Genomic DNA, 11,120 nt, shown 5'->3' with positions numbered 1-11,120 from the left:
GGTTCAGACCTGATCCCACAGGAAATGCACATGCATGACTTGGCCCCAAGTTGGGCATTTCTAGAAAGCCTGTGAAATGCCATGCTAGCCTGACAAACATGGGAAGTGAGCCAATATGCTCTGGAGCCAACAGGCTTGGCTGTTTGTGTTGTGCTGGGCTGGGAGGGGGGAGGTGCATTATAAATACAGCTAGCCAGAGAGCCTCAGGTATTGCACTGCTCCTGAGATTCTTTGCAAGCCTCACCAAGATGAAATTACAAGGCCAAGAGGAATATGAAGCTTCCAGTGCTCATGAAAATGTTTCTGCAGGGGAGCTGGAGAGTGACCATGGCCCTAGCCACAGCCCTGGCAGCTCTTCAGAGACAGACAGCAGAGAACTGGGGGTATGCACAGACCCTCCACTCTTCATTCAGCTGAATGAGCTGCTGGGCTGGCCCGAGGCACTGGAGTGGAGAGAGACGGGCAGGTGAGTGGGGCCCAGGCTAGTTCTGTGGCCCTCCTTCTCCTCCAGCTGGGGCCTTCTCCATGATCCCCAGCACCTTTTACAGAGCTCCTTCCCACTCTGAATCAGGGCTTGTCCTCTCCATCTTCTACATTCCCCGATACTCAGCACCTTTGGTAGTCTAGTTTGAGATCTTCAAGACCTAAAATGAGGGCTGACAGCCCATTGAGCAGCATACTCTGTACCACTGGGCCCAGGACTTCCCCATTGTTCTACTTTCCTTGGCTCCCATGTACCTGCTCCTGGATATGGAAGAGATGTCCCCAATAACATTGTCTGTCTCCTTCCATCCATCACAGGTGGATGCTGTTTGAGGAGAAGTTGGAGGTGGATGCAGGGCGGTGGAGTGCTCCCCATGTGCCAACCCTGGCACTTCCCAGCCTTCAGCATCTCCGCAGCCTGCTGGTCAAGGGCCTCGTACTGCTGGACTGTCCAGCTCGGAACCTTCTGGAGCTTGTGGGTAGGATGGGAGCTTTTGCAGGGGGGCCCTCGATAGACATGCCATTTCCTTGGAATTTTCCTGAGTGTTGGAATCTTCCATAGCCTCGCCCATGCTACCCCACCCTGAGGATTGCCTATCTTTGTAACAGAGTGGAAGTGGAAAAGCAAAGCAGAGGGCAATTATCAGTCCTTGTTTTCCTTGAGATTCCTAGAATGGAAAGGGGGCTGTACAAGAGGGTAGGGATTGGGAAATGGGGTTAGGGAACTTTCAAGAAAATTTCCAGCCCCACATCTCTTTTCCAGAGCAGGTAATCAGAGTGGAGTCATTGAGTCCAGAGCTGAGAGGGCAGCTGCAGGCTTTGCTGTTGCAAAGACCCCAGCATCACATCCAGACCAGGACCTGGCCCTGCTGGGGTGAGAGGCCCCTCTTTGGGCCCAGGATCAATGTTTTGGGGTGGGAGGACCTCAGATATTCCTTATATCTTCCTGGAGTGGCCAGGAGTGGCCTAGGGTTGCCTCAGACTTCAACTTAGGATTTATGGGCAAGTGAAAACTTGTGGTAGTGGTGGTGGGGAAGGAATGGGCATGGCATCAATTTAATACTTTAAAAAAATCGTAGACTGTTCAGCTGGGCATGGTAGTACACACCTGTAACCTGTAATCCCAGTGTCTTGGCTGAGGCAGGAGCACTGCCTTTAGAGGCCAGCCTGGACTACATAGTGAGTGAGTTCAAGGCCACTCCAAACTACAATGAGACCCCGTCTCAAACCAACCAAATAAATAAATAAATATCTTATACTTTTTAATTAGCCTGTGAAGGAATATACTTGGTGGGCATTGTACCAGGAGCTTTACATACAGTATCTCATGAACTTTCCACAGTCACCCTATAAGGTAAAATCACAATTCTCATGCTAGTGCTGAAAAACAGGCTCAGAGTGTGCTCCTGTTCTCACATCTTGTCAGTGGAAAAGCTGACTGGGAAGCCCTGGTAGACCTAATCCCAAAGCCTGTTCTTTTAACCCTGCATAACCCTGTTTTGTAGGATCTACTCCTCCAAAAAAGGTACCTCACAATGAAAATGTGCCTCTGAAGGAACAGGTTTGTGGCTTTTGCTTGAGCAGGGTTTGGGGGGGGGGTAAGGAATGATAGAAACCCATCTCCCCCCTCCCCAAGTAACCTCTTCTATTCTGTGCCACCCAGCATCAGAATCCTCTGAGACAGAAGCTGCCTCCAGAGGCTGAGGTAGCCACTGTGCTGGCAGGAGAGCTGGGCTTCCTGCCTCAGCCACTGGGGGCCTTTGTGCGACTGCGGGATCCGGTGGTGTTGGGGACGCTCACTGAGGTGCCCCTCCCCAGCAGGTGAGGCTATTGTGTAGCAGCACCGTCTTACAGCTCCACAGAAAAGCCATTACTGGGGAGGATTCTGCTCGTGCATTTTCGGAACATAGTTCTCTGTGGTTATGTGTGTGGGGTGAGGAACAGAGTGGGGGACTGCGGAGCAGGTGTGCACATGAGTGTTGTGTGGGGCTTACAGGGAGGTCAAAGCTGAGTGCCCGTAGGCAGGATTGCCTATAGGAAAGCAGCCTCCGAACCTCTCTCATGCCCAGTTCCTTCTTCAGGTTTTTCTGCCTGCTTCTGGGCCCTGCCATGCCGGGAAGGGGCTATCATGAGATGGGTCGAGCAGCCGCTGTCCTCCTCAGTGACCCGGTGAGCTGGGCAGGTGTGCATGTGTGTGTGCATATAGATTTGTGTGACTCAGCATGAGTGCTTACTCTTCCTGTATGACTAAATACAATGAGGTAGAGTGTTGCTTTGTGTCTGTAGCATGGGGACTGAAGTTTCCATGGCTACCAGCGTAGCCCCATTACTAGCCTAGTGCTGGCACACAGTAGGCATTCAATAATCACTGAATGGATGAATACGTACATGCATGCATAAATGAATGAGTGACTCGTCCACCTATGTAATGTGTGTGTGTCTGCTTTTGAGAAATACACAAATGAAAATGCATTCAAGAGTTCAAATCTGCATTTTCTGCCCATTGTGTGCTTTTTTTTTTGGTGGTACCAGGGATTGAACTCAGGACCTTGCGCTTGCCAGGACCTTGCGCTTGCCAGGCAAGCACTTATTCCACTGAACTATCTCCCTGCCCCCATTGTGTGCTTTTAAACAGCAGTTCCAGTGGTCAGTTCGTCGGGCTAGTAACCTTCATGACCTTCTGGCAGCCCTGGATGCCTTCCTAGAGGAGGTGACAGTGCTCCCCCCAGGTCGGTGGGACCCAACAGCCCGGATTCTCCCACCCAAATGCCTGTCCTCTCAGCACAAAAGGTACCCGGAGGCCTTCATTCCCCACAGGCGGTGAATCTAGAGCCTCTAGCGCCACTGTAGCAGAGGGGGTGAGTTCTAGCTTTCGATTTGGAGTCATGCAGACTTAATCAGTTCTGCTCTACCACTCTCTCACTTAATAAGGCCTAAATAACCTTCCTCATCCACCATGGCCTTCCTGGGGTGCAATCTGACCTGGACTCTTGCGCTTTGCTTCCTTTCAGTGGAGATGGTTATTCTAATCCCGCTGCCACAGATGCAGCAACCGCCAGGGGGCAGGGCGCCACCATCTCTGGGCCACGTGACTGGCCCAGCCAACCTGGTGTTCCCCTACTCCTCAGGTCACTCTCGCGAAAGCGGGAGGTGGAGGGCTTTTCCACCCGGCGCATGGCCGGGGCAGAGGATAGACGTGGCCCTGGGCCCCAAGTGCCCTGTCCGGAGTTGCAGCGGACCGGTCGGTGAGGCGAGCAGTGTACAAGCAAGGGTTGGGGGAACCCACTGGGGAAGAGGGTGTCTTGGGGACCCAAGCGTGTGCTCCCTGGGGTGAGGCTCAGCATGGAAAGTCGCGGGGCGGGGCATGGAGTGTGGGAACCTGGATTACTGACAACCCATGGGCGGGAGGCTGTTTGGGGGTCTTGTCCAGGATGTGAACCGGAAAGCTTCGTGGTACACTACCGATTTCTTGGACGCCCTGCACCCTCAGTGCTTCTCAGCAGTGCTCTACATTTACCTGGCTACTGTCACCAACGCCATTACTTTTGGGGGTCTGCTGGGAGATGCCACTGATGGTGCCCAGGTGGGTGGCTTTGCGTGAGGGAGGCTGACACAGCTTTGGTGTCACATCTGTAGAACTAAGACTGTGGATGGGCTGAGGAGGATTCCCGAAGCTTGGATTCTGAGCTGAGGATACCAAGGTCCTGTTGGTTTCTAGGGAGTGCTGGAAAGTTTCCTGGGAACTGCGGTGGCTGGAGCTGCCTTCTGCCTGCTGGCAGGCCAGCCGCTCACCATCCTCAGCAGCACTGGGCCAGTGCTGGTCTTTGAGCGCCTGCTTTTCTCTTTCAGCAGGTAGGAAAGCTCCTTCATCTCCAAGCCCTCCCTAGTCACACCCTCACCCTGGTCCTGACTGGGTCCACTGGGAACGGTGGGAACAGTCTCTGGCTTGGGGCTATCTACCCTGAGTTAGGTGGAGAGAAGACACCCCTTGCTGGCTCTCACCCTCACAGAGATCACAACCTGGACTACTTGCCCTTCCGCCTGTGGGTGGGCATCTGGGTGGCCACCTTTTGCCTGGTGCTGGTGGCCACAGAGGCCAGTGTGTTGGTGCGCTACTTCACCCGCTTCACGGAGGAAGGTTTCTGTGCCCTCATCAGTTTCATCTTCATCTATGATGCCCTGGGCAAAATGGTGAATTTGACCCATGCCTATCCCATCCAAAGACCTGGGTTCCCTGGCTACGGTTGCTTCTGTCAATACCCAGACCCACAAGGTGGGTGAGGGAAGGTGAAGGAAGTTGTGGGAGGGGTTCCTCCTGGTTAAGTTTAGTAAATACTTATCCAACAGCATACTTTCCTACTCTGAAAAATAAGACACCAGAAAGCCCAATATTGTCTTTATTTTTGGCAACACTAATAGAAGAACATAGATTACATGTATAGGTGAATAGGCTATTAGACTTACCCACCCAGCCATGCAGCACTGGACAGGGACGTCCTGTCTTAGAGGAGCAGATATAACAACATGTACCAAACAGGCAGCTTACTTCGGAAAAGGGAGAGAGGAAGGGGCAGAGCCACATGTGCTCAATTTCCTCCCCTAAACCTGCCAATCAAATAAATCAGGTGGAATGATTTGAGAATGGATGAGTAACTGACCAGGTAAAGAGAGGCTTGGATGCTGGGCATGGTGGTACACACCTATAATCCTAGCACTTGGGAGACTGAGGCAAGAGAATCATTGCAAGTTCAGATGAGCCTGGGCTACACAATGAGGCCAGCCTGAGTTGGATAGCAAGACCTTGTCTCAAAAATACAAAAAAGAAAAAAGAAAGAGAAGGGCAGGCCAAATAGCTCAGTGGATTAAAGTGCCTGCAAGCAGGCGCAGGGGCCAGGGATTCAATTCCTGGGCCTGGTGTGTTGGCTGTGCCCCTGGGGCGCACTGAGAGGGTGATTGAGACTGGGTGTGGTGGTGCACACCCGAATCCCAGCACTTGGGAGGCTGTAAGCAGGAGAATCACTGTGAGTCTGATCTAGTAGTGAGACCCTGAACACCCTGTAGACCCTTCCCTAAAATACAAAAAAAAAAAAAAAAAAAAAAAAGAAAAGAAGAGAGAGAGAGAGAGAGAGAGAGAGAGAGAGAGAAGAGCTTGGGGCATTACACTGCATCCATCCCTCCACAGAGAAGGCCTCACCATGACCGGGAAAGAATTTTCAAACTTATGCCAGACTCTGTGCTAGGCATGAATAAGACCAGTTTTTCCTCTGGTAGAAACGCAGATTTGTAAACAGCACAGATATCCTCTCAACGTTTGCAGAGCAACTGCTGTGCCCTGTGCTTAGCACCAGGGATATAGATGAGTAGGGAATTTGAGGGGTTAAGTGTGCAAGCAGTGACTTGAGGAGTACTCGTGAGGCCGGGGCTGCTGGGGCATGAGCAGACAGAAGAGTCAGAACGAAAAACTCTGGTTTAGCTACATTCATCAGATTAGACTATGAGGAGAGGGGCATGGGGCACATGCTTGTTACCCCAGGACTTAGAGGGCTGAGGCAAGAGGATTATGGGTTTGAGGCCAGCCTGGGCTACATAGTGAGTTCATGCCATCCTGAACTGTAAAATGAGACCCTGTCTCAAAAAAAAAGTTATAGAATCCTTTGGGGTTGGAGAAAATTTTGAGAGGATTGGAAATGTACTTGAATTATTCTTTGTTTCTCAGGAAATGAGTCTCAATGGGCAACAACAAAGCAAAAGAACAGAGATGACATCTTAAGCATGGTGAGGGCTTGCTCCTGACAGGGCCTGGAAAAGAAAGGGTAACAGCTAAAGCAGTTAGTGGTTCCTATTTCTTCCTACCCCATTGGCTAGGGAAACATTCATGAGATCATTTTTCCCCCCTGTGGTACCAGGGATGAACTCAGGATCTTGTGCTTGCCAAGCAAGCGCTTATTTTATTGAACTATCTCCTCAGCCCTCTTAAGGTCATTGAGGGTCACTTATTTCCTGTGGTCAAAGAGAATGGGACCTTGATATTTCTGTGGGTCCCTCTTGTTTTGCTTACTCCCCTGGCCCTACTCATATGCCACAAACCCATCTTTGACCATCCCTTACACAGGACCTAGGCCTGGTCAATGCATCTTTGCTGCCTCCATCTGAGTGCACCCAACAGGGAGGCCAACCTCGTGGCCCTGGCTGTCACACAGTCCCAGACATTGCCTTCTTCTCCCTTCTGCTCTTCCTTACCTCCTTCTTCTTTGCTACGGCCTTCAAGCATGTAAAGACAAGTTCCTTCTTCCCCTCTGTGGTGAGTGTCACCCTTCCTTCTGTGGGAGAGGCCAATTCTTGGACTTGAGCTCAGCGGTATGGGAGGAAGGGGATGGTAGGCCCAAACCTAACTGAGTTTCCACCATGTGGCCAGGTGCGGAAGGTGCTCAGCGACTTCTCCTCAGTTTTGGCCATTCTGCTGGGCTGTGGCCTTGATGCATTCCTGGGCCTAGCTACACCGAAGCTCACGGTGCCTACAGAGTTCAAGGTGAAAGCTGGTGAGATGGGGAGGGAAAGACCAACAGACCTTGGTCGAGGGAGGTGTAGGATTTTTTTCCTGTGAGCTGCTTTTTTCACTCTTAAAATGGCAATAGTAGAGCTGAGTGTGGTAGTACGCCCTCCAATCCCAGGGAGGCGGAAGCAGAAAGATGGTTGCCAGTTTGAGACCAACCTGGGCTACAAAGTGAGTTCAAGGCCAGCTTGAACTGCATAGTGAGACCCTGTCTAAAAAAAAAAAGACAAAAAGTACTAGGGAGATAGCTCAGTGGTCTAAGTGCCTGTTTGGCAAGTGCAGGTACCCAGGTTCAATTTCTGGCACTAGATGCTATGCCAGGTGTGCTGAACTGGCCACCAAAACCAGGCATGGTGGTGCATGCCTGTAATCATAGCACTGGGGAGGCTGAAACAGTATCATGATGAGTCCAACCTGTGTAGGGAGACCCTGTACCAAATGCATAAAAAAAGGCAATAGTAGTAATAATAGTCTCATAAGATTACATGAGGTACTGCAGTAAAGATACATGAAGATGTGACCAAAATATCTGGTGAATGTTTAAATATTTATTACAGTAAAAAACACATTGCTTGGGGCCGGGGAGATGGCTCAGTAGAATAAGCACTTCCCTGGCAAGCACAAGGGCCTGAGTTCAATCCCCAGTCCCCCCCCCAAAAAAAAAATAATGAATAAATAAAATAAAAAACACATTGCTATTAATTTTCCTCAAAGTATTCCCACTTACCTGTGCTACCTTCTTGTCATTATTGCTACTTTCTGAAGCAGTTCTTGAAGTCCTCTTTCCTAGTGTCTTTATGAAGTGTGATCTAAAATATGATGAATCTGGCTGCCAAGTGCCATTCAACAGACAGGCAGGCTTATAAAAACAATACAATGTGTACTCATCTATCTTATTCCCTGGATCTGGCAACCACTGTGCAACTTGTAGCTCTTCCCCAAATTCAAAATGACCCTGAAAGGTGAAAGTTTTGAGTTGATTCAGGACATCAAGGCAACCATGACAGTGCAACTGTGTAAAGATTCTCATGAAGGACTTCCAGAGCTTCTTCAGAAAGTGGTAAGAATAGCTGGGCTGGACTGGTAATGCAGAACTGTAATCCCTACATGCTGGGAGGCTGAGGGAGGAGAACTGCAAGTTCAAACCCAGCCTGAGCAGATTAGCAATTGAGCAAGACCCTGTCTCAGAAATGGAAAAGGGGTGTGTTTTGGGGGTTGCTGGGGGGTAGAGCTTAGTGCAATGCAAAGGCCCTGGTTTCATCCCCAGCACAGAAAAAAATAACATAAAAGAAAAGAAAGAAGATAAAAAGTAGCAAAAATGATGGGATGAGTATTTGATGCAAGAGGGAGTATTTTGAATGAGATTAATGGCAATATATCTTTCACTATAATCAATTTTAGACAATTTCTAAACATTCACTGCACTTTTTTTTTCTTTTTCTTTTCTCTTTTGGAGACAGAGTCTTGCTATGCAGTTCAGGCTGGCCTTGAGCTCACTTTGTAGCCCATGTAGGCCTCAAATTCATAATGATCCTCCTGAGTGCTGGGATTACAGGCTTGCACCACCATGCCTGGCTCACCACATTTTTTGATCACATTTTTTGATAGAATAGAAGAATATTAGACACAGTAGATTTTTTTTTTTCAGAACCAGGAATTGAACTCAGGACCTTGCACTTGCTAGGCAGGTGCTTATGCTGCTATCCCCCGGCCCTTATAGCAGCTATTATTATAGGGTAATGATTAGGAGGATGGGTTCTGGTCAGCAGGCTTGGGCCACATCCAGTTCTGCCACATCTGTCTAGGTATATTAAGCTAGTTATTACACATTTCTGAGCCTCAAGTTTTTAATTTATAAAATGGAAATAATAAATAACAACAGTTTCTACCCCACAGGTTATTTTGAGGTTTACAGAGGATCATAGTATGAAACACTTATCACTGTGCCAGGCACATACCAATTCCTCAGTAAATGTTAGTCATTGTTGTTATGGGTTCTCCCCACCCTTAGTATGGCCCTGCCTACTCTACTACTCCCCACTCTACATGGTACCCCCTCATTGCCTGCTCTAATCTAGTAAAACTGGAAATCCCTCTCCAGAGCATGATGGTGAGGAAGACAAAGCTTTGTACCAATTTCTGGACTTTGCCTGCATCCTTTGGAGAGCTTTCCTGAGCTTCTCTTGAGATAAGAGAGCATGGGAACTTCATTTGGAGTGGCCTCTGGAACCAGAACCCCAAGCAGCAACCAGGGCCCCCTCCCACACACAGACGCCTGTAATTACAGCAGACGCAGACACACCCAGTGCTGCCCCTTCCCTGCAGATCAAGGCAGGTCTAAGCTTGCTTTGTCACACCCTGGATGGGAGGGTGATGCCTAAGGAGGAAGGCTCTATATACCCTATCAAGAAGTGTGGGCAGGCCTTCGCCATCAGTTCTTCTTCCAGGGAAGGAGGGGCCCTGAAAACCAGTCTTAGAGTCTTTGTGTAGATCAAGAGCCAGGGTACTCTGCCTTCCTTGGCCCTCTTTAGGTGTTTGGATATTCTGAACCAGCTGTGCACGTACACACGCGCACACACACACACACACACACACGTGTGCACGTATACACACACACCGGCACACTTCTACCTAGCAGCCTCACATCCTGTGTCTTGGTGAGGGAATCAGGCTGCGGAAGATACAAGGCAGGGGTGTGCAGGTGAAGTGTTCTTGGGAGACCCTGTCCAATCTGTCTGTGGCATCCCCTCCTCCAGCCCACACTCCCTGGGCGTGGCTGGCTGGTATCACCTTTTGGAGCCAACCCCTGGTGGTTGAGTGTGGCAGCTGCCCTGCCTGCCCTGCTGCTGACTATCCTCATCTTCATGGACCAGCAGATCACAGCAGTCATCCTCAACCGTGCAGAATATAAGCTGCAGGTAAGATCTGGGTAAGGCCAGCCTAGACCAAAGGACAGCTCCAGGTGGTGTCCAGGCTTTTCCCTGCTTCACCAAGAGGTCAGAGGACTGAGGGCCAGGATAGTTCCATCTTTGTCTACTACCTCCTTCTGTGTGCTCCTGCCCTTGCAGAAAGGAGCTGGCTTCCATTTGGACCTCTTCTGTGTGGCAGTGCTGATTCTGCTCACATCAGCACTTGGGCTGCCCTGGTACGTCTCAGCCACAGTCATCTCCCTGGCCCACATGGACAGTCTTCGGAGAGAAAGCAGAGTGTGTGCCCCTGGGGAGGCCCCCAGTTTCCTGGGCATCAGGTGAGGACACTATTCACGAGACTTGAGTGAGGGGTGGGCAATAAGGGGGACATGGGGGACATGGCAGAATAACCTGAGCATCACCTATGCAAGGGTGAAGGCAGCCAAGCCTGAAGTGGAAGATAAGCTGCCACCAACTCTGTGCAACTCTGTGCAAAAGCATATGGTTGATGTTACAAAGGAATCCAGTATTAGAAATCCTGAAACACAGTTTGCTGTCTAATGTATATCAAATAAAGTTTGTAGATTATGATATATCTTTACCACAGTATAAAATTACAAAATTTCCATCAAAATAAAAACAAAGAATGACTATGAAATTGAACTGAAAGAGAGGCCTGGGACCCTCATGTGAAGTGCTCTGCCCCTTGCTGTCCACTAATCTTTTTTAAATAAGAAGCTAAGGCCGTCTCCTTGCCAGGTAACCTATTGAGAATCCTTCCACTTCCTTTCAGCTGCCATGGTCTATACTGGTATCTAGTCAGGTACTCCAACTTGAGCTCCCAGGGTTCTTCCGGACTCCACCTCATTCTTCCTTCTCCCCACAGGGAACAGAGGCTGACAGGCCTAGTGGTGTTCATTCTGACAGGCTTCTCCATCTTCCTGGCACCTGTACTCAAGGTACCTCTGGTAGACCAGGACCTGGGTCAGTACAGTAATAATAAGTATAGCAAAAACAGGAGTGCCAGGAGTGGTGGCACATGCCTGTAATCCAAGTACTTGGGAGGCTGAGGCAGGAGAATCATTGTAAGTTTGAGACCAGCCTGGGCTAAAAAGTGAGCCCAAGGCCAACCTGAGCTGCATAGCAAGACCCTGTCTCAAAAGAAAAAAAAAAAA

General features: G+C 49.7%; 1 protein-coding gene across 12 annotated transcripts in view; it reads left to right on the top strand.

The window, feature by feature from the left end:
• The first annotated feature begins 227 nt into the window (after positions 1-227).
• Slc4a9 (solute carrier family 4 member 9) overlaps positions 228-11,120 on the top strand; it is a 17,101-nt gene continuing 6,208 nt past the window's right edge. For 4 of the 12 annotated variants that reach the window (XM_023703343.1, XM_004643231.2, XM_023703347.1 and 1 more), the window contains exons 1-17: positions 229-466; positions 802-962; positions 1,247-1,357; positions 1,989-2,044; positions 2,147-2,304; positions 2,565-2,652; positions 3,119-3,273; positions 3,612-3,728; positions 3,892-4,066; positions 4,202-4,335; positions 4,494-4,756; positions 6,200-6,258; positions 6,596-6,784; positions 6,899-7,012; positions 9,793-9,954; positions 10,105-10,283; positions 10,832-10,904. In XM_023703343.1, coding sequence (XP_023559111.1) covers positions 249-466; positions 802-962; positions 1,247-1,357; positions 1,989-2,044; positions 2,147-2,304; positions 2,565-2,652; positions 3,119-3,273; positions 3,612-3,728; positions 3,892-4,066; positions 4,202-4,335; positions 4,494-4,756; positions 6,200-6,258; positions 6,596-6,784; positions 6,899-7,012; positions 9,793-9,954; positions 10,105-10,283; positions 10,832-10,904 — 2,412 coding nt within the window. In that variant the 5' untranslated portion in view covers positions 229-248. Of the gene's footprint in view, positions 467-801; positions 963-1,246; positions 1,358-1,988; positions 2,045-2,146; positions 2,305-2,564; positions 2,653-3,118; positions 3,274-3,611; positions 3,729-3,891; positions 4,067-4,201; positions 4,336-4,493; positions 4,757-6,199; positions 6,259-6,595; positions 6,785-6,898; positions 7,013-9,792; positions 9,955-10,104; positions 10,284-10,831; positions 10,905-11,120 lie in introns of all 12 variants that reach the window. The other 8 variants (XM_023703351.1, XM_023703342.1, XM_023703344.1 and 5 more) reach the window with 8 other exon arrangements.

The sequence above is a fragment of the Octodon degus genome, unplaced genomic scaffold (genome assembly GCF_000260255.1).
Source record: "Octodon degus isolate 3935 unplaced genomic scaffold, OctDeg1.0 scaffold00169, whole genome shotgun sequence".
Taxonomy (NCBI): Eukaryota; Metazoa; Chordata; class Mammalia; order Rodentia; family Octodontidae; genus Octodon; species Octodon degus.
This window is presented reverse-complemented; position numbering and strand designations above follow the sequence as displayed.